Source organism: Brienomyrus brachyistius, chromosome 23 (genome assembly GCF_023856365.1).
Source record: "Brienomyrus brachyistius isolate T26 chromosome 23, BBRACH_0.4, whole genome shotgun sequence".
In the NCBI taxonomy this organism is placed as follows: domain Eukaryota; kingdom Metazoa; phylum Chordata; class Actinopteri; order Osteoglossiformes; family Mormyridae; genus Brienomyrus; species Brienomyrus brachyistius.
In genome coordinates this window covers 4,884,670-4,910,548 of record NC_064555.1, presented here as the reverse complement: position 1 = coordinate 4,910,548, position 25,879 = coordinate 4,884,670, and the positions used below count along the sequence as shown (strand labels likewise).

At 45.4% G+C, this 25,879-nt stretch overlaps 3 protein-coding genes across 7 annotated transcripts; 2 read left to right on the top strand and 1 right to left on the bottom strand.

The window, feature by feature from the left end:
- Nucleotides 1–346: 346 nt before the first annotated feature.
- On the top strand, nt 347–7,094 carry ptpn2b (protein tyrosine phosphatase non-receptor type 2b). Of its 4 annotated transcripts, XR_007385026.1 has the most exons (11): nt 347–573; nt 1,426–1,516; nt 1,670–1,770; nt 2,474–2,572; nt 3,352–3,489; nt 3,676–3,885; nt 4,074–4,235; nt 4,348–4,556; nt 4,661–4,744; nt 5,861–5,968; nt 6,590–7,094. XR_007385026.1 is itself a non-coding variant. In XM_048993690.1 (10 exons), the coding sequence occupies exons 1-10, from the start codon at nt 517–519 to the stop codon at nt 6,609–6,611; spliced, it is 1,173 nt and encodes a 390-aa protein (XP_048849647.1). In that variant the 5' UTR covers nt 347–516; the 3' UTR covers nt 6,612–7,094. The 4 variants fall into 4 exon arrangements, 3 of the variants coding, with proteins under 3 accessions (XP_048849647.1, XP_048849646.1, XP_048849648.1); XM_048993690.1 differs by lacking the exon at nt 5,861–5,968; XM_048993689.1 differs by having other exon boundaries at nt 5,861–7,094.
- Nucleotides 7,095–7,269: 175 nt separating this feature from the next.
- psmg2 (proteasome (prosome, macropain) assembly chaperone 2) lies at nt 7,270–9,798 on the bottom strand. The gene is made up of 7 exons (XM_048993693.1): nt 9,607–9,798; nt 9,342–9,513; nt 9,196–9,254; nt 8,804–8,922; nt 8,529–8,702; nt 8,285–8,405; nt 7,270–7,564 (listed from the first exon to the last, which is right to left on the bottom strand). Exons 1-7 carry the CDS (start codon nt 9,661–9,663, stop codon nt 7,484–7,486), a joined length of 783 nt encoding a protein of 260 aa, XP_048849650.1. The 5' UTR covers nt 9,664–9,798; the 3' UTR covers nt 7,270–7,483.
- A 6,090-nt stretch (nt 9,799–15,888) lies between these two features.
- Nucleotides 15,889–24,796, top strand: LOC125718753 (nectin-3-like). Of its 2 annotated transcripts, XM_048992789.1 has the most exons (8): nt 15,891–16,493; nt 17,448–17,505; nt 17,599–17,940; nt 20,369–20,674; nt 20,837–20,945; nt 22,053–22,201; nt 22,385–22,497; nt 22,601–24,796. In XM_048992789.1, the coding sequence occupies exons 2-8, from the start codon at nt 17,457–17,459 to the stop codon at nt 22,625–22,627; spliced, it is 1,095 nt and encodes a 364-aa protein (XP_048848746.1). In that variant the 5' UTR covers nt 15,891–16,493; nt 17,448–17,456; the 3' UTR covers nt 22,628–24,796. The 2 variants fall into 2 exon arrangements, with proteins under 2 accessions (XP_048848745.1, XP_048848746.1); XM_048992788.1 differs by lacking the exon at nt 17,448–17,505 and having other exon boundaries at nt 15,889–16,493.
- Nucleotides 24,797–25,879: the final 1,083 nt, after the last annotated feature.

Genomic DNA, 25,879 nt, shown 5'->3' with positions numbered 1-25,879 from the left:
CAGAGTCACAGAGTACTCAACTGGCTGGTTGAAACAAAATCTTGGTCCGGATTTTTACTTTCTGGACCTGAAATTTCCACCTCTGAAAAACAACAGCCTAAAGCCCCAATGTTGTATCTTGCAATTACAATGTTTTATTAACGGTTTCATACTTGTGACGTTGAAAATTGCAATTTCTTCCCAAGATTACGATATTAAATGTATCTCTTAATGTTTTTAAACATCCAGATAGTTGCCAGCGTTGACCCGACGCCGAATGAGAGCGCGAGTACGTGTTCTCGCGCATCGCGAGAATCTCCCGTGTTTCTGTTGTACGGCGGGAGGCCCAAGCACACGCTACCGCGCATGTGCAGTAGCACCACTTTCGATGTCAATGTCAGTTATCACTGGTACGCAGTTAGTTCCTTTCTGTTCCGGTAAATGGCAGGACTGGATGATGAGCAGTGAAAGAAAACAGCAGTAATTATCACAATAACAGCTGTATTTCTAAAACACCGCTGTATTCAACAATATAATATGGAGCAGGAGTTTGAGGACATGGATTCGGAGGGCCGGTGGCAGAATCTGTACCTTGTGAGTAATGTGTGTGAATCTTTATCGGAGTCAGTTGTGCTTTCGGTTTTGTTTAGATACACTTAAATTCTTCCTGCCGAGGTTGATGGACCGCAGCTTATATCGGTAACGCGCAGCCTGAGGTAAGGACAGAACTTGAATGCGTAGCGCGAGAGATCGAGTGGTCGGTGGCGAGCGTGGCGAGGACGCGCACCAGCAATTGGCGGATGACACTGAGCTGTCATGCTTGAAATAACTATCCTGTCGGGAACCACACGCTGCTCGTACGCGCTCACTTGTTGATAGGCGGGTTCGCTAAATGATGAGGATTCCGGCCGCCTAAACGGGGCTTTTACCCCGTGCATGTGGGGCCCTTGACCCCAACGGAGCGCCCGGTAGTGCCGGGGTGGGCCGGTCTTCTTCGCAGCTGCCAGACGCTTAGCGTTTTCTGTAAAGTCATCTTTCCTTCTGTTATGAAGAGCTTCACGCTGCATAATTACAATGGTTTTAACTGGTTATTGTCATAAAACAATACTGTCAGTCCATGAATCATTTGTGAATTGTTCATATAGACATGGGATTTTCCTGCGAGTACTAGTAGTTTATGACGTTACTGTGTTTAGGATTCATGAAAACAAGTTTTCCAACCCTTTCATACGAAGCAGCTGCAAAGGAAAATGTAATAGTAGGTGTGTAGTTAGAGATGACTGGATCAGGGGCTGAATCTTTGGGGTGGTTACTGATCGCAAATTGTTCATGACTTAAGCCAATAAATACACATTATTGGGGGGGTGGGCTAAAGGTCCCCTAAAATAGGCCAGACAGTACCCCTGTATGACACTAAAGATAGATTTCATATTTTTTATCCCTCAGGAAATTCGCAACCAGTCCCATGAATGTCCCTACAAGGTGGCCAAGTATCCAGAGAATCGGAATCGAAACCGATACAGAGACGTGAGCCCATGTGAGGCTGGGGGCTGCGCCGGAGGGTGCTGTGTGTCGCATCTTTGTGCTGGGACAGCTCGCTCTAGCAGCTGTGGCTTGTGAGATAAACTCATCTTCATTTCATTGTTTTTTCAATGATTCATGTAGTAAAACCTTTGTCTTTCCCTCCTAGTTGATCACAGTCGGGTTAAACTAGAAAATACAGAAAATGATTATATCAACGCAAGTCTCGTTGTGATGGAAGAAGCTCAAAGAAGTTATATTTTAACTCAGGTAAGAGCTGGATCAGGGCCTCTTATTCAGGCTGATTGTAGTAATGGGTCAGTACTGCCCATCCATCCATTTTGATTGGCTGTCTGTGTTATTAAGCTAAAAATGATTATCCTGATTGGCTTCAGTCACAATTTGACTGGCCAATAAATTACAGATATTTTAAAAATTCAAATATAATTGGAAATGTGGTACAGATGTTGACTTGGAGGAAATAGTTTAAACTTGAATAGTTAAGTTCCTCATTTATTGCATATATCCTAAAAAAACATGGTTTTGATATTAATACTATTGTAAAGATTGAAAGTTTAGAACTCAGCGTTTTACGAAACAGTCACCTGATAATATATGAAGTGAATTTTTCAGTGTGGTAGAAACAATATTTAAGTCAGACAGCTAAAGATGACATGTAAACAGAACGAAGAATTGTAAGCATGAAGGTCTTCAAGGTAGGGGGGCTCAGCCAGTGGTCCACCACCATGACCTGTATCTTTGCTTAGAATGATGGTGGCTGGTTCTGAGGTTTATTTTGCAGTGTGAAAAAACAGGATATATACAATGACTGAGTTCAGCCTGTAGTGGATCTCCACAGGGTTTCAGGCTGGCCACTGGATGACCACAGTGAATGGGAGCCACGGGACAAGCTGGCTTGTGGAAGTTTCCAGCATATGCCGTGAAGTCAAGCTGTGTCTTTCTGAATCTCCAGGGTCCACTCAGAAACACCTGCGGTCACTTTTGGCAGATGATCTGGGAGCAGAAGACCAAAGCTGTGATCATGCTTAGCAGGGTCATTGAGAAAGGATCAGTGAGTATCGGGCTTTTTTTTTAATGAATAACCCAAACCAAAATCACAGTGTGTAGACAATAGCAGTGACCATAGCAGCTCCAGAGATGAAGATTGTGCATGTCATTGACTGCAGAGGAGTGAGAGTACAGCTCAGATCAGGCTGAGCACTGGTCATGTGTTCAGATCTGGATCTGAGTGCTCGTCACATGTCTTGATCAGTCAGGACCTTTGTAGCCCCAGTAAGCACATGAGAAACTGTCCTATCCTACATTTTGCTGGAAGCAGATCCAGCTATACAGATACTTTAAATGACTAGAAGACACAGGGCAGTCAAGTACACATCTTCCAAGCTCTGGTTTCTTGAAGCTACGGCAGAGGAGGATTTAATGAAGAGATTGTGCTCATACCCCATTTTGGGGTGCAGGCAGATTACAGCACTGGATCTATCAGCAGTTAACAGGAACTTCAGAAATCAACAGTGAGAGATGATTTTTGATAAATTGTGTCCCCACTTCCCTTGTGATAATTGTTGGTTGGATTAAAGGAAGTGGAAAGAACGGCATGTAGATATATTATCTACATGTCACATCTGCCTGTAGCCTGGAGCCATTCAGTCTGCATTCACTCACCTTTTCCTGCTGCTTATTTCTGCTACGCCTCGTACTTGCAGGGTCGTGAATCGTTGTGTTTGTTTCATTCTTCCTCCGTATATCTGATAAATGGTGTCACTGCTGTGCGTGTTTGGGCGCTGACCACTCATGTTTGCTCTCGCTCTGATCTTTATCTGTCCCCTCCAGGAAAAATGTGCACAGTACTGGCCGACACGTGATGAGCGTAAGATGTCCTTCAGGGACACACGCTTCCTGGTGGTACTGGAGTCTGAAGACGTTAAGTTCTACTACACGGTGCGGGTTCTGAAGCTTCAGAACATGAATGTGAGTCGTGGGGCAGATCAGCGTCTCTTTTCACTGGATCCATCTGTATGGTCCCTCCATGTCCTGCGGCATGAACTTTAATGTGCTTGGTTTACATAAAGACAGAGGTGCAGGGATATTACTGTGCTTGTGTGACCGGCAACTTTGTCCTGGGTTTGCTGACCTCCTTCCCATTCCTCTGCTCAGACTGGGGAGAGCAGGGATATTTACCACTACCATTACACCACCTGGCCCGACTTTGGAGTTCCAGAGTCTCCCGCCTACTTCCTCAACTTCTTATTCAAGGTCCGAGCGTCAGGCTCACTGGGGACAGATCATGGGCCCGCAGTGGTGCACTGCAGTGCTGGGATCGGCCGCTCAGGGACTTTCGCGCTGGTTGACACCTGCCTCGTCCTGGTGCGTCGTTTGCCGCTGCTTGACCCCGCAACATAATGCTTCCTAAACATGCCGGGGCTGTTTGCGCTGCTCATCTTTACCTGAGATGCTGCAGTATGCATTATGCTTCGTTAATGAGCAACATTTTATTAAGCTGTGTTCTGTATGGAATGTGCATTTTTTATTAACAATGTTGCACCTGGGACCAGATGGAACTTAGGAAAGATCCCTCATCTGTAGACGTGAAGAAGGTCTTACTGGAGATGAGGAAGTACCGCATGGGCCTGATCCAGACCCCCGACCAGCTGCGCTTCTCCTACCTGGCTGTGATCGAGGGCTCCAGGTTCATCATGGGGGACGTGTCCGTCCAGGTGAGCGAGCACCACGGGGTTTTGGGCTGCTCTATCCAGCGCTCAGGCCTGCATGGAGACCCTGGGTGAGAAGGTAAAAACCTCAGGGTTTCTCCTCTCCTCTCCTGTTCAGAAACGATGGCAGGAGCTCTCCAGAGAGGACCAGGAGCCTGCGTCGCATTCTCCTCCCGCTCCCCCACTTCAGCCAGCCAAGCGGCCCTCAGATAAGCTCAACGGCATTCGGGGGCCCTACCTGGAGGAAGAGGTGCAGCCAGAGCTGGACAGAATACCCTCCACAGATGTGTCCTGCAGACAGCAGGATGCCGACGTGAGCCCGGGCAAGTAAGTTCCCTCCGGCCGTAGGGTTTGAAGGGAGTACGGCCCTCCTGAAAGGAGAGAGTTGTGGGAGCAGGGTCTCCGCACTGACATGTGACTGCATCTCACAGCGTTCGAAAGCGGAAGAAAGAAGAGAAGAGCATGAAGGTCCAGCCCAACAAGCTCAGGAATGAGCCTGAGAGGAAGAGGAAACGGTGAGGCTAAAAGGCATCAGCCATCCTGCTCTGTGCCTGGTAGGATGTGTGGGTCCTGGGGAGCCTTTCTGTGAAAGCTGCGCTCTTCAGCGTTGGAGGGGTAGCCTGCTCCTAAGAGGGGGTTTGCGTCACTCGATTTAGCCATCAGCATTACTGTGGACTGATAGCTTGTTAGGACTGGGGAGTGGGAAGCCATGGGGAATTCTCAGTAATGACAGTGGCGTATTTTCCAAGAAAACTCCATTTGTGGAAGGGGGTGGAACCTTTAAACCTCCAGCTGAGAATCTGTGATTGGGGTAGCTTTCATCAGCCGTTCAGTTGAACCGTTTGAAAAGTTCCTATTAACTGTGGCTCTACCCTCCACCTTCCTGCCCTTTTGCAGTCTTATCCACAGTGTCTGACATTGTTGATGATCGCTCCTGGGAATACTCGCGAGGGAAAGGGGGGGTCCTTCCCCAGCACCGTTTTGATTCGCTTCAGACTCCAAGGTGGTGGTCCTGGGAGAGAGGCAAACATGGTGTTACTCTGGGGGTTTTAGATGCCCTTTGTAAACACACCAAAGGGGTTTACAATTACCATGAATTCTTGGCATGTCTTCTAATTTATGTAAGAACAGGATGGCCCGCTGCCTCGTATTCACGCAGTCCTTGCAGATCTGCTTGTGTAGGTGTGGAAAGCCATTGCACTATATAATGTATGAATGACAACAGTTATCATGGTGTGTGTGAGGGTGTGTGACGCATCATGAGCAGTTAAAACCTTGGGCAGGGTTGATGATAGGAAGAACATTATGGTAACTAGCTGTATGTGTTTCTGCTTTGCGTTATATCTTTACTGAGTGAATTGCCTAATTAGATGCTAATTAAAGCTTAGATTTTGACACAGGGCCATCTTTTGAGGGAGCTTGTTTGTTGGCTGACTGCTGAGCAGGCTGTCAGTCTGGTGCTTTCTAGATGCTTGTTTTACTGGCAAATTTAATTTGTATTCTAAATTGAATTTCAGCTGCTTCGTTTTGCGATTGGCTGCGGTGGGCTTCCCCGTTTTGTGATTGGATGATGCACAGATGGTCCACTCACGCGGTTGAGGATGTGCTTTATCTGCCCCACAAATGAACAGATACGCCAGGTCATGGCACATAAGTGTCAGAAGGTTGCTGTGAGAGGCTGTCCTCCAAATGCGGTGGATCTCTGGCCACTTTGCTCAGGTCGGCAGGTCGTACCCCAGGTATGAAGGTCTGGAAGAGGCTCATTGCCGTCCAGACCTGAGTCTTCTGTGTGTCTCCAGCATGCACTACCATCGTGGATGACAGGCAGGGTGTCCCCACGGCTTAATGTTGCAGATTAAAAACACTGACACGCTTGTGGCGTGCTGTGGCGTTTGTGATTTTTGACACTGAAAATCTGCTGCAGTCCTCTGCAGTGACTGAGGCAGGGGCTACAGACCCCAAAGCATCTACGGGAAAGCTGCCATCACACACTCATGCCCACACAGCCGTAGGTTTTCCCCCCATCATTTCCCCTTGGTGCTGCTAACAGGGCTCCCAGCTTCTGGCCCTCGGTGACCCTGCATTAAATACATTGTCAGGGAGAAAAACAGCAGCGTAGAAGCTGTCTGTCTAGATAATAGAACTTATACCTCTGACTGTGAATTTGACAGGGAGAATGTGACCCCCGCCCCACCCATCAGGGGGCTTTTTGTTGGCTGCACGGACACACTGTAGTTCTCTAAAGAGCATGCAAACTCTGCTTGTGATACCAAGGGGTGCCGCTGAAGCTGCTCTTCCCTCTGCCGTATGTGTGTGTGTGTGTGTGTGTGTGTGTGTTTGGGTGCATATATGCGTGGCAGGGCCAGGACAGCAAACACCTAACGGGCATGGCGAATCCGGCGAGCAGTAAGATGACACCAGCGGGAATTTCCAGTCCATCCCGGGGGGTCAGCCGCACACCCCCCCTCCAAGCGTTTACAGCGTAAACATCAGCAGTATGCGGACAAAGAACTTTCAGTGGGCCTCAGTCCACATGGGTCACAGCGCTTACTCTCAGGTCTGCTTCTTTCCCATGCTTTCCACATCCATATTTTTACAGTTTCCCCTCAAATGGCGAATTGTATACTATTTTTATAAGAACTTGACATTTCCTACAGTTTCAGTTGTAAAATGTTTGTTAGAAGCAGGTTTCACAATTGTACATACTGTACCTTTTCAAATACTTTTTGAAAGAAACATATTTTTGATTGTGTGAAATACAAACTTATCGGGTTTTAAAGAAAACCGAGTGAATGACCATGTTCTCCTTGGAATAAAACCTGCTGTTAGGAGAATAAACAAACTTTGTAATATTTAGCTGAAGAATACCCGACTCCTTTCATGTCTGTTCCTACCATTCAGCCAAGCCTTGCTTAGGAATATGTCGCAATCTTACAAGCAGTTTCAGAATGATTCTCCGGGCTGCCGATTCCTACAGGTCATGGGGATGCGTGTGGGGGGTGCATCACGTTTAACTCTAAAATGATTCTCTAAATACAGCTGCAATTTTACTACAAACTTTATTGAAGCGCTTCCAGCATGCAAGCAGTACTACTTTGTCTTAAACCAGGGTGACCACAGGGCTCCATGGTGAGAGACACAACAGCCAAAGCTGCTGTACGTGAAGGTGCTCTACATAAACCAGGCTAGCTGTTAGTACACTGTGGGCGGCATCCTAGCCTCAGCCATGTGCCGCGATACGCAGTCCAGCAAGTTCAGAAGATCGCAGGGGGGATCCCACTGCCGAAAAGCAGCTTCCAGGACCCTGGGACCCTCCACTGGGTTGACATCTGGCTCTGGGGACGGGGGGGTTACAAGCCGGTTAACAGATTTTCTAAGTTGGCCTGGTAAACAACTCTAACACATTTCACCATCAGACTTCCAACCTCATCCAGAACAGGGTAAGCCTATTGCAGGAAGTGCATGATACAGGGCAAGGGGATGTGGTTCCCCCTAATATTTAACTTCGAAAGGGTGGGACCAGGGTTCAAGTCTCTGCCATGGTCCATGGGTATGGAGTTTGCATGTTTTTCCCGTGTTGTTGTTGGGTTTCCTCCAGGGATTAGGGTTCCTCCACCCCCGTTTAAAAACATACTGAGGTTAATTGGAGTTACCAAATTGTCCGTAGGTGTGTGTGTGAATGGTGTATGTGCCCCATCCTGAGTTGTTCCCGGCTTTGCGTCTGTATGCTCCGGGATAGACTCTGGAGTCCCATAACAAGTGAGTACAGGAAATTAATAAATAGATTTCAGTGGGCTCCATTCATCACCAACTGCTACTAAATTTTTGTCGTCGTTCCCCCCCCATATCAAACTCATTCTTATGCCCTTGACCCCAGACATGACTATCATTGTAACAAGGATATCAAATATCGATTTAAAATTGACTTTAAACTTTCTCTCTCTCACTGGTGTATTCTCCAAAGGGGATATGGTCTCTTACTCAAGGGGTATTATGGATGTTAAGACATGGTAAATCAACCTAACACTCAAGCAGAACATTTGAGGAACACTTACAGGTTTGTCCACTAGATGGAGCCAGTCATTTAGATAATTCACCAGAGCAAATGCATCGGGGATGTTGTCACCTTCAGAGCAGAAGATCAGGAGAACTGCCATTTTGATGCCTTCTGAACAACTGTAAAAGCATGTATTGCAAATAAATATTTTTAAATGTTTTTTTCCCCATCTAAGTTCAAAATCCTACTATCCTACCAAATCCTATTACAATCAGCTCACTGTGACAGTGTGATGACCATACCCGTCTGTGTAAAGGCCTTTAGTGATCCCGCCTCCTGGGATGTAAAGGCGCTTTTCTGAGTCACTGATCCCTGGGAAAGCAGACACCCGCTCCATTGCCTTCCACTCAAGCGAATTCAGTTGGGTTCCAGCCTCCTGTTCCAGGACTGGGCTGAGCAGGTACCGCAAAGGTGTGCTAAACACAAAAGGATGACCATTGAGTTTTAAATATCTTTCTGTAATCATCAACTTCAATACCTGCATAGTAGGAGGTTTTCAGATAAAACTGCGCTGTACCCAAGAAGCTGCTGATCATCTCTCTGGTAGGCATGACTGCTGGACAACACGACAGTTCTGTCAAAACCAGTAGACTTGATCCAAGACACGATAAGTTTCCGGAACTTTTTGGACTTTCTCTAAAACGGAGAATGAATAGTCAAACCGAATAATCTGAACTTGCAGAACATGATTATAAACAGCTGAAAAAAATCCCAAGATACCAAAAGTATACAACATGAAAACAACGCAATAAATTCTCATTTGTGTAATTCAAATGTTACTGTTTTTCTGTAAATGTAGAATATTATTCAAATGGGGGGGGGGGGTTCCTGGCCAGGATTTTAAATAAACAGATCACTCTCAGGGAGTTTGCGTAGGTTTTGGGTTGTGCGCTGTGTAGCATGTCTCACCTGTACGAAAGGTGCCCGTATCTGAAGTACAGCCAGTTTCACGCCCGGTAAACAGTAAACTGCGTAAACAGAATAAACACCTCATGTGTGGACATGTGCATGGGGTCTGAATCATATCATCGGTTTCGGATTGAAACTCCACGCACCTTCCGCGTTGGTGCTCAGTTCGGCCGCGTCGTCCGCACATGTCGGATATGGGTTGTTTCCAGCCATAGGAATCAAGCAGTCGGTATAGATATAACCTACTCGGGGCATACCAAGGGTCGAGATGATCAGGTCTGTGGCCAGCTGACCCACATTCCCGACGGAGATTGCTGGCTGTTGAGAAATATGACCAATATGACAACTGTACACTGACGACATTCGGTTCAAAATAAGCAGGAACAGCAAGAAAAAAATGATAGCATTTACCATTATGAGGGTGAAGCCTCGAAAGGAACTTGGAATGCTTTCAGTCGCAATAAACATGTTTTAATATTAAAATTATTGCCAGCTATGCTATATGTAAACTAGTCAGAAACAATTTCAACAGCAGAGTCAAGCTTCACTTTCATTTCAACTGTGCCGACTCCTCGAAGGGGTCCTTCGTCGCCGTCCGATGGCGTCATTCTTTTGGGCTACCTTCTGATGTGCCGTAAGGAAATTAATAACAAAGTTATGAGCGTGCGCCCGAAATCGCATACTTGTTTACTATGTAGTCAATGAAATATAGTATGTGAAGTGAGCAGTATGTCCGAATCCACAATATGAATGAAACATTAGGTGAAGGATATCGAGATGACATATTAAATTCCGACCCTACCTTATCCCAGAAGGCCACTGGAGCTTCAAAAATGTACATCGCTTACGAAGAGTTTTATGTCAAAATGGTAAAGACTTTTAGAATAACTATGACATCAAAACTGCAAGAGTTAATTACTGATAATGTGGATTTGTTGGACACTTAAAAAAGAAAATCATTAACTGCAGTATAACAGTTAAATATTTGGGGTGGCTTAACGGTTAGGGAAACGCACTTGTAATTGAAAGATTGCTGATTCAAATCCACGACCAGCAAGGCACCACTGAGGTACCCTGAGCAAGGTACCGCCTCCAAGCACTGCTTCCCAGGCGCTGAATTAGCTGCCCCCTGCTATGTTACATTGTCACATATGTGATAAATGTAGAGGACACTTTTCATTGTTGTGCTGTGTCAACAATGATCACTGATGTCTAAATTTGTCATAAGATTTCTTGCATGAGTGAGAGAGTCTCAAAGTGTGAGTGTCATGCCAGATGAGTGAGTTGGCAACCTTGCAGTATGAACAGCTACTACACTGGACAACGCAGAGTCACAAATTCTTTTTTTCTCAGGTTTTAATAGCTTTAGACAACTTAATGGTTGAAAAGTACAGTTCGTTTGTTTTTAAAAAATGGTGAAAAGTTACGGAACCTGCTTCTGAATGTGAAATTTGACAAGTAAAATGATCAAAATAATTACTGGTAATTCTCACATCCTCGGTCACAGTAACAGGAGATAGGCCTAATTTTAAAAAAGCCAGTGAAATTTTACAAAAATGATTATTGAGATATTATTTTGCCTTATTGCCTTAACTTATTAATTGACAATATGAGACAATTATGGTAATGACAGTCTAATGATAAATGAGCTTGAAAATCTGTTAATCTTTTGTACAGTATAAATTATAAAAATCATAATGGATCTCAGGGCTGCCAACTTCTGAGTTCAGCTTTGAGAGAAATGTGAGTAAAACCGATTAAAATGATATAATTGAACAATATAATTGAAGAACTTGAACTAGTTCAGATTTTTGTGAGATTCTGGATCACTGTTCAGATAACCCTGGTAATGTCGGGTTATTGCCTGAGTTGTGATGAATGAAACAGGTAAACAAACAAACATCCACAACATCTGGAGATGCTAGTGATGGGTAATTGACAATGAAAAGGGTTTATTTGAAAAGATAAGAACATAAAAACGGGGGCGGCATGGTGGTGCAGTGGTTAGCACTGTCGCCTCACACCTCTGAGACCCGGGTTCGAGTCTCCGCCTGGGTCACATGTGTGCGGAGTTTGCATGTTCTCCCCGTGTCGTCGTGGGGTTTCTTCTGGGTACGCCGGTTTCCCCCCACAGTCCAAAAACGTGCTGAGGCTAATTGGAGTTGCTGAATTGCCCATTGGTGTGCATGTGTGAGTGAATGGTGTGTGAGTGTGCCCTGCGATGGGCTGGCCCCCCATCCTGGGTTGTTCCCTGCCTCGTGCCCATTGATTCTGGGATGGGCTCCAGACCCCCCGTGACCCAATAGGATAAGCGGTTTGGAAAATGGATGGATGGAAGAACATAAAAACTAACTCACTGTTTTTCTTCACTTTTAAAACAAAAAAAGTTAAATGAACTTTAATGTGAACTTGTCCTCAACTGAAATGGTGAACTATGAAAAAGAGGAACTGAATGTAGAGGGGGTGCACTGTAAGGGTTACTCTTGGCAAATTCTGAAACAAACTCCTTCATGTCTAGATTCTCATGTGCTTCTCACGTGCTAGAATGACTACATTCCTATTCCTTGAATGCAGCAGCATTGTTCTGGGAAGTGGGATAAGAATGTGGTTCTAAGGTAGAGAAAGAGCTTTCGCATGAAGCTGAAGACACACCAGTGATTAGTGCTGTGACATACAGTAAATGCACCATGGGGCAGGCCTCTTTGCAGACGCATTCAGCAGTGCATACTTCAGAGAGGTTAGAATCAGTTGGTTCCATTTTCCACAGCAATTTCATTTCGCTAACGCATGCTGTTTAGCTCTGTGCATGCAAGCTCCTGGAGTGGGTTCAGGAGAGAGGGATCAAGAAACGGCTGTGATTTTGGCAGGAGAAACGATGAGGCAAAAGACCACATGCCTCTGTGCTAATGTCAAAAGGGGCAGTGCCATCCTCTGACACCATTGCGACTTGCCCCCTGATAGCATCCTCGTTTCTGACATCATAATGACTGGTCCATCATATTTCTAGGATATTGTATGTGCGTGAAACATAGTGTCATTCAAAGAATTGGATCAATCAAAGAAGTTCCATTCCGTGAACCACTGCCAAATGGAGCTGGTGGCTATAGCACGTATGGAATGTACTTCCCCACTTTGTTTTGTAACAAAGCCTTGACACCACCCTCACCCCCATACATGACAGAAGCGCCGTCATAACACTGACACACTAAACTGTCTGGATTGTAACCAGGTCAAACAGATGTGACTGAATTTGGTTGCAAATATATTTAGCATCCAGCGTATTCATTTCAATCAAGCCAATTAAGTGTTTATCAGGAACAAAGTTTTGGACAATAATAATTGATACTTTATTGATCCCCATATGGAAATCGTCTTATAATAATAGACACTTTATTGATCCCCATATGGAAATTGTCTTTACGCCTCCCACAACTTGCTCTTTTTTCATAGAGGAAGTTGTCTGCGAAGGGCTGCCACCCGTAGCGGCGCCCAGGGAGCTGGGGGTTAAGGGCCTTGCTCAGGGACCCACAGGCTGAGGCTGGGTTTGAACCTGTGACCTTCTGATTACAGGCACACAGGCTTAGCCCACTGAGCCACAGGCTGCCCCCCTGTCTTTACGCCTCCCTCAACTTCCTCTTTGTACAGTAAGCTGTCTGCGAAGGGCAGCCACTTTTTGGGGTGCCCAGGCAGCTGGGCGTTAAAGGCCTCGCTCAAGGACCCGCAGATGTGCTGAGGCTGGGTTAAAATCTGATCACTATAGACAAATCCTCAATGTTGCAGTGATCCCTGGTACAGTCACTTTTAATGCAAAGTTCAGGAGAATCATCTTTTTCATATTTGTCCCTTATATCTCTTAGCACCATTCTGGTGAGAGTTTCAATGATTTCATTTTGAGTTACATCTGGTGTGTCGTTTGCGTTGTCTGGGATGTGTCTTACAATTCTTGCTAGTTTGGTATCTTGTTTTCATTGTGCAATCAAAGAACTTGTCCTTCCTCCTCACTCCCATGATTATGACCACGCAGATCCAGTTCACTGACTGTAAAGAACTGAACTCCCCCCCCCAATGCTTTTCACATGATATCATCTGACGTGCGGGATACTCGGAGTATGTTTTTGGAAGCTACTATCTTTCTCGAGAGCTTTTTTTTACAATTAGTGTAGCCACGTTTAGCGAATATGTCCTCACGACCCAAATTGGAAACGTTAAATTTATGGCAGGCAAAGCAAAAGCTGGAATCACGGACAGCTGAACACTGGAGACATGGTGGAGACTGATACCAGCTTCCACTAAAGCATCTGAGAGTCTGTCTGAAGGGGCACCTGGGATAATTAGTTAGAATGGGTTGGGATGGGCCATCCATATGTAAGTCGGGAGGAACGTCCACACCAGGGTTTGGCGAGGAGGACTGTATAATTTGTTGAAAGCAGAGGTTTGGAGTAGCAGACATGAGCGCGGAGCTGGAGGATGGTATAGGCCTATGGAGATCTTGTGGTGTAGGACGTACATTTGCAGTCCCCGACGTGGATGCAAAGGTGCTCTGCTCCGTGCTGGTAGCAGCGGACTCAGGAGCTTGTGCTGGGGCGGGGGGTGATGGTGTCTGCTCCATGAAAGGTATAGATTCTCATCCGAGGGTATTCGTTACCTCTGTCAGTTGATCAGTCCAGAGGTCTGTAATTCCACTCGCCGTTGCAATGCCCTCACGATCGAGCAGACAGCAATATTCTGCCAGTGACCAATTTATGTATTCCATAGGTGATGCTGAACATCTGAGCAAGAATACTGTTTGCTGTGGGGTTCACAAAGTGCTGCTTGCTCTACCTAAACTGTTGGATGCATTTGTGCTTTTCCCTGGTCATTTAAGTGCTCTGCGGAATAAAGAAGGGCTTCAGGCAATCGCAGGGAAATCGCAGCATTAAAATAATCTATTTTCATAAGGAAATTGCTTTTACTGAACACAATATCTCATAGGATTCCCAAGGGTCATAGGAATCATGGATTGCAGACACATCCCAATTAGTGCAGCCCTAGGAGAGCATGAGGGCGATTATGTGAATCTCAGATCTTTTCACAGCATTAATGCACAGTTATTTTTCTCATAATATGCTTTTAGATCTGATATATGGGCTAGTGACTATGTCTACCTTAGGTTCACCTTCTCTTCGCTTTTTGGAGTCACATAAGGTGGTGATTTGGAATTTCTTAACTTCTTCTGTATCACATCTTTGTTATGACTGATCTAATATTTTGACAGTATTGCAATTTGACAGGTTCCTAGTCATTTTCTCACCACACATACATCCATCCATCCATCCATTTTCCAAACCGCTTATCCTACTGGGTCGCGGGGGTCTGGAGCCTATGCCGGAAGCAATGGGCACGAGGCTGGGAACAACCCAGGATGGGGGGCCAGCCCATCGCAGGGCACACTGACACACACATGTACTCCTACTGGCAATTTAGCGACTCCAATTAGCCTCAGCATGTTTTTGGACTGTGGGGGGAAACCGGAGTACCCGGTGGAAACCCCACAACGACATGGGGAGAATATGCAAACTCCACACACGTTTGTCCTGTTGTAAATCTTTAGTTTGTTAAACAATGGCTCACCTTCTATTAAGTGTCAAACAGACAGCTTTTTCTAATTTGGCTAGATACAACTCTTTCATAATGAGTAGAAATATAACTACATAGCCCTACCAGTAGCTTTCCACTACTATTACATTTGAAATCGGATCAGTTAAGTTACTGTCAACATTGGGTTTACATTATGAGTAACATCACAGTAATGGAACTTTAGGGAGCATTACATTACTTAACAGCTGTTGGGGAAAGCACCCGGCGTTTCCACCCCAACTCCACATTTATGAGACACACACAGGTTACAGTTTTACTTGCAAGGGTACCCACACTCTCTGCAATGCAAACTACAGCAGAATGTGTTACAAAGGGTGGTTCCCCTTGGCTTCTTTATTTATAGTCAATGGGGGGCGCAAGAGAGGGAAGTGAGATTCTTATCTAAGTAGGCAGCTGTTAACCACTTACTTAGAGTACAATAGCTAAGAGTATGTGGCTAGAAGATAAGAAATAACGCATACATATATATTTACACTCATTGCTGATCATACAGAAATGATTAACAACTGTTTCTTCAACCTAACAACAGCAAATAGGCTTACTTCCGAATTGTGTCGCATACCAGCGATTGCATGGGACCCTTCTTTCGGCGTAAATTGCCATGGCAACATGCCACGAGTAAAACCTTACCCGCCTTTCGTAGTATGGATTAACCACAAGCTTTATTGACCACGGGGTATGGGGCGCCGTTTGTAAAGATAGCAAACATTTTTGTACTTGCCACTTTTTCAACATTTAGTGCAATTTTCTGACAATTAGCTAGAAGTCAATGGTGTTGTGGATCATCAGGTTTTTTTGCTGTGTAAATTATGTTCAAAATTGTTCATCATATGTAAATATAAATGGCTTGTCTATATATAAATATTAAATGTAAATGTTAAATATAAATGTTAATATAAATGTTAAATATAAATGTTAAATGTAAATATAAATGTTAAAAAAACCTGATGATCCACAACACCATTGACTTCTAGCTAAATGTCAGAAAATTGCACTAAATGTTGAAAAAGTGGCAAGTACAAAAATGTTTGCTATCTTTACAAACGGCGCCCCATAACGGGGGGAAATTCTGGTGCTTAAGCAGCAAGAACATAGTGCACAGGCGAACATACATGTACTGCCAAACAGACAAGGTACAAACACAGAACAAACAAAATAAACGTGTTAAAGAGAGCAGGACGTGACTATAGGCCTATAGGTTACTACCAGAACCTGAACGTCAGTGTTAGGATCGGAACTGCTCTTCCGGCCTCAAACTGAGATCCACGGGTCCACGTCCGAAAGTCCGTCAGTCATAGAGAGTGATTTGAGAAGGAAAGTGCAGTTGGACGAAACGGGGAGACTAAACCACATAAAGAAAACGTGGATCCGTTTAGATAAATAGCCGCAAACTAAATGTTTTATTTTTCTCCAGATTTCATTGGACGAACGGAGCATTTATCAGGCTGGCCAGCCACTGCTGATGTCCTGGGAGGAGCGCGGCCAACCCCGCTCACGCCCCTGATACTTGGTGTTGCAGGACAAATGGAACATTTCCGGAGAACTTTAAGTGTTATAAATGTCGTTTATATGTAGATGGACCGTTGTTTAATATTTACTTTCAGAGATGAAAACAATTCTTATTTTTTTTCTTTGTGGATATTTTCGCTTTATCACAGAAGGTAATGTTCGTCGTAACTTAAAAAATGTCGACCGGGGAGTGGTTACGGTTATTTTTCTTTCATACGTATCTCGATCATACTTTATATATACATATACATATATACATACACACATATATACACTTATATACATACATATATATATGCCAACCGCAGATTAGCACTACCCTGTTAAATGTGTTAAACTCATCTCGTAAGCTTGGATATGTTCCAAAACCTTTTAAAATGGCTGTTATTAGACCTGTCCTAAAGAAACCAAATCTTGAACCTAGTGTTTTATACACACACATATATATATATATATACATACACACATATATATATACAAATATACACATATATACATACATATACATATACATATACACACACACACACACAAGTGTGTCTTATCTGTCAGTCAACAAAATATTGACTTCAGTGAGGTCCACTTACCTCATTACCTAAAATTCCTGTCTCTGCTGACTCTTCTTCTGAAGTCAGCAGATAGATTGGAAGAGCATAAGGGGTCATGGGGTCACTGGAAAGGGGTGCGTGGCTCCTCTGACATCTTTGTAAGAGAATGAAAGTCGTGAGGCTCCCTGTCTTGTTGCATCATTTAAGCAATATGATGTCATAGGGAGTTTGCCTTGCTCTCCATAGTCCGCTATTCAAAACAAACTTTGCAGGACACGTCTGTCTTATTTAGTTTTAGAGCTATTAGACAATTTATGTATTGTCCCATTGCACACTGTATGGATACAGTATAATTATTAATAAATATATATAGATTACCTACAAATCCAAGCGGTGTGCATTGTCCCCATTGTCCACTGTTTACAGTGTACTTTGTAGGACATCTCAAAACACAGGACTACAAAATAGTTTAAAAAGATTCAAATTAAATAACGTAAAATAGCAAGAAAATAATAACAGGCATAATGAACTACAGAATATACATCATTATATCAACAGCTGAAGAATATGAACGGTTTCCGTGTTCAGAGCCCCGAGAAGCACTGGTACTTGTCAGGTAATGAGCTGCGCTGCTCATTCCCATACTCTGTCATCCCCGTAATATCAGACAGCAGTGCGCTCCTCACCTCTCGCTTTCTTCTCTCTGCAGCTATTCGGGTGGTAAACGGGCCGGTATCCGTCACTGAAGGGGGCAGTGCTAATTTATCCTGCAGACTGACTGAGACTGATGAAGATCTGCAGCAGGTAACATGGCAAAAAAGGACACGAGAAATTCCTCAGAATCACAACTTCTTGGTCATCTTACCCCCCCGGGACGTAAAACACGTCAACGGATTAGTGAATCGGGTCCGATTTATTGGAAACTTATCCATGAAAACTGGATCGATTCAGATTTTGAATGTATCGCTGCAAGATGAAGGTGTGTATACCTGCATCTTCACGGTGTTCCCAAGCGGGCCGCACCAGACAGAAACTCAGCTGACAGTTCATGGTAAGTTAGTCTTTGTTACTAAGAAACACCCAGCTTAATAAAGTTTGGAAAAAATAAATGCAAAGAAACTGTACTTGATTCAGAATGCAGCTGCTCGTCTTGTTTTCAACCTTCCCAAGTTCTCCAACACCACTCCTTTGCTGCGCTCCCTCCACTGGCTTCCTGTAGCTGCCCGCATCAGATTCAAAACACTGATGCTCGCATACAAAGCCAAAAATTCTCTGGCACCATCCTACCTAAAGCACCTCATCACACCCTGCACTGCACCATGATCTCTCCGATCCTCCAGCACTGCTCGACTGGTCCCACCTCCCCTCAAGGCACAAGGAAGACACACATCTCGGCTCTTCTCTGTCCTGGCACCTAATTGGTGGAATGAACTCCCCCTAGATGTCCGAACAGCTGAATCCTTGAATGTCTTCAAGCGATGACTCAAAACATTGCTTTTTCAGAAATACCTGACGTAGTACTTCTGTACTCTTACTCGGCTCTTCTCTGGTGTGTGTGTGTGTTTTTTTTTTTTTTTAAATTCTGCACTTCTCAATGGAGTTTTCAGACAGATGGTATTCATAGTGTTGGAGAAAGCGTCAGGCTTTCCACTCCAACTCTGCACACAGGACCAAACTACAGTACAGTATATGTTGGAGAAAGCGACAGGCTTTCCACTCCAACTCTGTACACACCATTAATTACGAGACAACACTTAGAGTTTTACTTGCACAAGGGTAACCACACTCTCTGCATGCTAGGCTACAAAGGAATGTGTTACAAAGGGTGGTTCCCCTTGGCACCTTTATTTATAGTCAATGGGGGCAGGGGTCTTGGAGTGAGAACAAAGAAAGGACTGTGAGAGTAAGAAGAAGTTCTGGTTTTACTCAGGTGGACAACTATTTAAACACGTGTTCAGGATACGTGTAAACTAATATAATCTAAATTATGAAGGTAAAGGAAAACAAAATAATGTATATACATATTTACACTCATTGCTGATTATACAGAAATGATAACAAATGATTACTAACAGTTTCTTCAACCTAACACATAGCTTTGGTCCTTATTGAGCTAGCATCGGAAATTCATCGCTGAGTCTCAAAGCACTTATGTAAGTCGCTCTGGCTAAGGGCGTCTGCCAAATCCTGTAAATGTAAATGTACTTGTGCATGATGATGATAACAGCAAACAGAATGATGACCAGGAGACTGTATCACAAAACAGTCGCATACATTGTATGTTTGTGTACTTCCACCTGTTTCCAGGATTGTGCTTGAAGGAAATATGTAATATTGATGGAAAACACTCCACCCACCCAATCTATCCTAATCCATACTCATCCCACACACACCCACGTGTACAATTTTTAGAAGTATTGGATGGATCACCTATAAATGTCAGTTCAGTGATGTATTTTTACCTGACTGCTCTGAGTCCTTCTTGTGACATGTAGGTCTGAAACTACACTTACACATTTATTGCACATTCCACTAATAAACCAATTTTCACAGTTGTTCCCACCCAGTTGGGTGGTTAACTGTATTCCTTTGTACGTCTTAATGTTGTGTCTTATGTCATTTATATTCTTTAAATGCCTAAATATTTATATTTCATACAATCATCATTTGCAGTATGGCCAATATTTTCTGTGACCTAACAGTAAGAGCTGTAACACACTAATCCTATGCAGGGAGCAGGGTCAGCTTAACTGGTCTGGGGCCCCTTGGCTTAGGTGGGTGGGGCTGGGGGGCTAAGTGAGCTATTTTTTGGAGCCAATGCTAATAAAGCATGGGGTGTCAGCGCTAAAACGTACCGATTAGGGTGGAGCGGGAATGCTTTCGGTAAAATTCTCTGATCAGTGGGTCGATCGGACAAATTTAGGAAGTTTAACTATTTCCTCTATTGCTAAGGTTAGTCTTTTTGCTACCCCAAGTGTAATTTGTGAATTTTCACTTTCACAGGGATCTTCCGTCCCTAACCCTCATGAATGTGAAGGGGTTATACTGAAACGTGTAATATTTACAGAATATACAGCTTGCCCTAACTTTAATAATTTTGTTATTTTCATGTGTTCTAGTGTTAACACTTAACACATATTAACACTTATTAACAACAAAACACTAAAATGAAGGTCAAGCTCAGAAAGACACCAAACGTATGAACTCACCACACATAGGATGCTTTTTTTGTTTTAAAAAGCTAACTTTAAAGCACTTTCTGAAACCAAAACAGCATCCATAAAGAATTACCATATTTGCTCAAATACAAGAAACACGTCTGAAAAAGTGGTGTCACGTTACGTTTGGGATCCACCTCTGCAGCATCGGTCTCGCCTTTGCCAGTTTTCTTGCTACTCTTTTATGTAGACATGCCTCCAGTTCAGCTCTTTGCCGATCACGCTGTGTGGGATGTTTCATTGACTCGGTCTGTGTGACAGTTCGTCCTGTAGTGACAGTAACACCTGCAGCGCCCCTGGTGGTCGGAGGAGAGATTGGCGTCTTAGCGACCTGCATTGCTGCCAATGGACGCCCAGCAGCAGGGGTGTCATGGCGCACAGACCAGCTGGATGGTCCGACTGAGATCCAGAATAACATGACACAGAACCCCAACGGCACCACAACCGTCAGGAGCTCCCTGCTGGTGACCCCCACCAGGTCCATGAATGGCCAAGAGGTGCAGTGTGTGGTGACCCATATATCCCTGGAGCATGACGAGATTATGCCATACAGGATCTCGGTGCACTGTGAGTACTGCTGGGATGCCAAACCCACTGCAAGTCAGTGTTTACAGTGGAATGTACTTCAGACATAGACAGTAATCATTTTGAAATAAAGTAACCCAGAGGGTGACTCTTTGCTCCATGCTGTAAAATGCATTTGACCAAACAGACCAATGTTCCTTCAAGATGCCCCGCAGTCTGTGAATATCATTCTAAACGGAAGATCATCTGAAGGTCCAGTCTTCCAGTGTGATGTAGATGCCAATCCTGCACCTACAAGATACACGTGGAGCAGGTAGAATGTTACCTTATGTGTCATTTCAAAGCTTCTAGTACTTAATGTTGTTTCTCTGTGTCTTAATTGTTGTATTAATATGTAACAGGCATTTGGTATAGATGTATTTTGTTTATTTTCATGTGTTATTTAGTGTACAGTAAATCTGAGTTGAGATGTTTTGATAGATTAGTGTATTTAGTCATTTATGAGAAAAGACTGTTGATGTCACATGGAAATTGGCAAGAAACTTTAACTCAAAGAAACCTTGTAAGCCTGGGACAGTAATTGATTTTGAAAAAAACAATGAATTGGGGGAAAATTTATGTTAATTTTATTCTGATTTTCTGTTATTTAAAGCCACAAATCCACACCATAAGTGACTTTTTCTTAACATGTTTTAATTGTCAGTTTGTATGTGTGCCAAAGCACTTATTAACACTTATTAAGAACAACAAAACACTGAAATGAAGGTCAAGCTCAGAAAGATACCAAATGTACGAACTCACCACACACAGGATAAGTTTTTTTTTGTTTGTTTTGAAAAGCTAACTTTAAAGCACTTTCTGAAACCAATACAGCATCCACAAAGAATTACCATGTTTGCTCAAATACAAAAAATACGTCTGAAAAAGTGGTGTCACCTTACGTTCGGGATCCACCTCTGCAGCATCGGTCTTTCCCTTCTCCTTTAAACTTCGCTTTAAGGCATATTCTTAAAATAAAAGCACAGCAAAGTGCTATGTCAGTTCCCCTTTTTCCCAAAATAAGATGGCAGATGTTGTATTGCTGACACTGATGGTGTTACCCAAAAGGGGAGTGTCTTTGGACTCTGCTTAAAAATGTTATTTTTGTTCCCCAGACTTCTCAATATACTGCCACATTTCTGAACGCGTAACTGTGCCTTTAACACTCCCTGTGCGGATGTGTCTGTTACACAAAACCAAGACTGCAGCTTTCAGATAACGGGTTGCTCAACTCAAAAATTATCATTATGTGGCATTATTTGGTCCCAGTACTACACTCATGTAAAACATCTTTGGTGTTTAGCAGTCAGTTCTGTATGCGTTTTGCCTGTGTGTTTCTGGGTAGTGTAGTATTGACACTGTTTTTCACTTCTTGGCTTAGAGTGGACAGTGAAGTACTCGGTCCTTCACTCAGACCAGAGGGAGGCAGGCTGGTGTTTTTAAAGAGGGACCCAGGATTGAATGGCCTGTATGTATGTGAGGCATCAAACCAGTATGGCCGAGTTACTGGGACCCTCTTTGTATATACAGGTAAGGATCAGTGCAAGGGGCATTTAGACTGTATTAGTAATAGTACTAATAATAATGTGACGCTGTCAGCATGAGCCAGCAGAGGGCAGCCTTGTGCTCACTACTGATGATTCAAGTTCTTCATGGAAAAAATATGCACTGAGGGGGATTTCAAATAGCAGGAATAAGCTCTTCTTTTTACAGATGTTACCCGAAGCTACTATGGAGGCCTGATTGCAGTTATTGTGGTCTTGCTTTCTGCACTCATTCTTCTGAGTTTCTATACATGGAGTCTAAGAAGATCAAGGCCACAGCAGGTATGCATGAGCTACATAATCATCTTTGATTTGTTACTCCTGTAAGACAGCAAGCAGTCCTCCTATTTAAAAAAAGCACTAATATATGTTTGGATGTTGGCAGGATGTCTTGGGCATGCAGGCACTGTGACAGCAGGAAACCTGAGTGCAAACACTGTTTATGTCAGCGTGCCCAGGCCTGGATTTGAACCCAGGATGTTCCCTGTTAAGGGGTATATGAAGGCCTGCTGCTCTGCCTACTTCGGCACCTGAAGGATGAACTATGCAGTTAATTTCCTGGAGCTTTTGATTATGGGCGACAATTCGGACGCTGCTTTGTAACTTTGCCCTGGAAGCCGAAAGACTTTCTTACTCTAAGTGTGAGTGGAAACGCAAACGTCCCGGATATCTGTCATACTTCCACCATCACTGTTAGTATCAGATTATATACGTTTACCTTTGTTGACGACTCCTTTTACAATCTGCACGTAATGGCAGACAAACCCAGCAAAAAGCATCCAAGGTGAGACTGGTCCACCGAAACAGAGAAGGAAACGACAACAGTTGAGGTTAGTGCACTTCAGTCGATCAACAACAAACTCTGGAATTACTGCACACAGACCCCAAAGACCTGACATCCGGTCTTGAATTCTCCTGATGTCAAAGCGAAAAGCTTCAGAAAGAAAACAACGGACTAAAATGAACAGTCAAAACTTTATCTGTGCAAGTCACCAGTCTCATTACCAGGGTTAGGTTAGGGTTACGTTCAGAAAGAACTGATAGGAAATAAATGACAGCTTAACAATATCACATACAATAAAACCTAATTTCTGATAAAAGAAACTCAATTATACCAGTCATAAGGAACACAGCAGGGAAGGCCATGCGATCACCCTAAGAAATAAATTATGTGTTCAAGGAATTTTACTATTAATAATCTCACCACTGACAAGGAACCAAGTCCAATACATATCAGTTCCTTCTTAAGTAATATACAGTTAATCCGACTTAATAAGAAACAAGTAGATGAACTGGATACACCATTAGCATCTATGGAACTTTATTCAGCACTCGGTAAAATGCTAAAGAATAAAGCTCCAGGACTTGATGGCTTTCTGGCTGGGTTGTATAAACATTTTTGGAACTCAATCCCACCACTGTTTCTCAGAATGGTGCTTGTTATTAAGCACAACCCGATAATCCCACAACACACGAACGCCGCCCTCATTACAGTGTTACCGATTAGCACTACGGTAGCTTAACTCGACAAAGTAGCTCAACTCATCAGAACACCGGACCTTTACATTTGCTTAAGGGGTTTCCTGCCTATCACTTGCAAATTGCAGCAAGTTTGGTTGTTCTGCTGCGTTTCAGTGCTTTATAAGTTTGTTTCTTTATAGTCCAGTCTATTTGATTGTGATTTAGTTTCTTGTATTTTTTTTTTCTTTGCGATACTGATGCAAATAAGGTAAGTGTTCTAGTTCTCTTGTATCACAGTACTGTATTTGACACTGCTTATTACATCACCAAGAAACATCAGGAGGCTGAATGGCTGCCATGGAAACTGAACCAGACAAAGTGTCACGGGAACGGCGGCAGCGATCGCGAGCAGAGCGGCGATCGTTCGAGGCGAACGGGCAAGAAGGATGCAGGCAGGCGGAAGTCGGGGATTGACGAGGGTTTAATATACAAACTGGGAGCAGGAGACATGTAACGCCAACTAACATCAATGACAGACAAAGCAAACAGGGGAGACCAGGACTTAAATACACCAGACTGAATGACAGCAAACGGAAACAGCTGGGTACAATTCGGGAAACACACGTGGGTAATCAGGGGGTGTGGCACACACGAGGAGCGGACGAGCCGGGCATGACAGAACCCCCCCCCAAAGGCGCGCTACTCCGGGCGCGCCAAGGAAGGGGGCGACGGACGGGACGAGGCAAAACAGGACCTGAAAAACAAGAACAGAATCAACGCAGGACAGGGAACAGGACCGAGGCACAAAACAGAGCGAGGGACAAGACAAAAGACAAAACCTGACAGAGGGTCGGGAAGGCAGACAGGCAAACCAGGAAGGGAGACACAGAAGGAACGGGCGGAACAAAGGGGCCAGGAGTGCAAGGCGGGTACACCGGGGCACAAGGAACAGAGACGGGCGGAACGAAAGGGCGAGCAGAAAACAGAGGGGCAGAGACAGGCGGGACAAAGGCAGGGGCGTAGGGAGACAAGGAGGGGGAACTAGGGGAAGCCCGAGGGAGCCCCAGCGGGCGACGGGAGGCAGCTGGAGGGGCCGCAGGCGGCCGGGAGGCCGGAGCCGGAGGGGACCCCGGAGGGGCCGAGGAGACAGGGCGAGGGACCCGCGGAGGGGCCAGGGAGGGAGCAGGAGGGAGCACCAGGGAAGGGGACGAGGGAGCTGGAAGGGGCCAGGGCGAAGGTCCGGAGGAGGGGGGAGCCGCAGCAGGCGGCGACGTCCGGAGGAGGGCCGGAGGTAGGGGCCCCGCAGGCAACCGAGGAGCCGCCGTCGGGGAACCCCCAAGCGACCGACCAGGCACCGGAGGGGGGAGCGAGGCAGGGCGACGAGGCATCGGAGAGGGACCCGCAGGCGACAGCCGACCCGGAGGGCCAGGACCCGCAGGCGCCAACCGAGCCCCAGCGCAGGCGAGGCAGGGCGAGCCAGGGGGCAGGGCGGGCGGGACCCCAGCCCTGCGTCTGTGTCCCCTCCCTTTACGGGACACAGACATGATGACCCCCGGTCGGGGTCGAGTTCGCCGGGACGAGGGAGAAAAAGTCACTGGGGGAGAAGGGACAGGAGCTGGAGCTGCAGCAGGCGGAGGGGGCGCCTCTGCAGGAACTGGAGGTGGCTGCAGTGGGGGCGCCGGCCCGGGAGCTGCAGCAGGCGGCTGCAGAGGGGGCGCCTGCCCGGGAGCTGCAGCAGGCGGCTGCAGAGGGGGCGCCTCTGCAGGAACTGGAGCGCGGTCAGGAACTAGAGCGCGGTCAGGAACAGGAGGTGGCTGCAGTGGGGGCGCCGGCCCGGGAGCTGCAGCAGGCGGCTGCAGAGGGGGCGCCTCTGCAGGAACTGGAGCGCGGTCAGGAACTGGAGCTGCAGCAGGCGGCTGCAGAGGGGGCGCCTCTGCAGGAACTGGAGCGCGGTCAGGAACTGGAGCTGCAGCAGGCGGCTGCAGAGGGGGCGCCTCTGCAGGAACAGGAGCGCGGTCAGGAACAGGAGCACTGACGGGAGCTGCAGCAGGCGGCTGCAGAGGGGGCGCCGGCCCGGGAGCTGCAGCAGGCGGCTGCAGAGGGGGCGCCGGCCCGGGAGCTGCAGCAGGCGGCTGCAGAGGGGGCACCTCTGCAGGAACAGGAGCGCGGTCAGGAACAGGAGCGCGGTCAGGAACAGGAGCGC

Excerpts from the sequence above, each read along its gene's own strand:
- ptpn2b (XM_048993689.1), top strand. The coding sequence starts at position 517 with ATGGAGCAGGAGTTTGAGGACATGGATTCGGAGGGCCGGTGGCAGAAT. Across the intron at positions 1,517-1,669 it reads ATACAGAGACGTGAGCCCAT|TTGATCACAGTCGGGTTAAA; the intron begins GTGAGGCTGGGG and ends TTTCCCTCCTAG. Across the intron at positions 1,771-2,473 it reads GAAGTTATATTTTAACTCAG|GGTCCACTCAGAAACACCTG; the intron begins GTAAGAGCTGGA and ends CTGAATCTCCAG.
- psmg2 (XM_048993693.1), bottom strand. The coding sequence starts at position 9,663 with ATGTTTATTGCGACTGAAAGCATTCCAAGTTCCTTTCGAGGCTTCACC. Across the intron at positions 9,514-9,606 it reads GAGGCTTCACCCTCATAATG|CCAGCAATCTCCGTCGGGAA; the intron begins GTAAATGCTATC and ends ATTTCTCAACAG. Across the intron at positions 8,703-8,803 it reads GATGATCAGCAGCTTCTTGG|CACACCTTTGCGGTACCTGC; the intron begins GTACAGCGCAGT and ends TTTTGTGTTTAG.
- LOC125718753 (XM_048992788.1), top strand. The coding sequence starts at position 16,439 with ATGAAAACAATTCTTATTTTTTTTCTTTGTGGATATTTTCGCTTTATC. Across the intron at positions 16,494-17,598 it reads TTTTCGCTTTATCACAGAAG|CTATTCGGGTGGTAAACGGG; the intron begins GTAATGTTCGTC and ends TTCTCTCTGCAG. Across the intron at positions 22,202-22,384 it reads GACCCTCTTTGTATATACAG|ATGTTACCCGAAGCTACTAT; the intron begins GTAAGGATCAGT and ends TTCTTTTTACAG.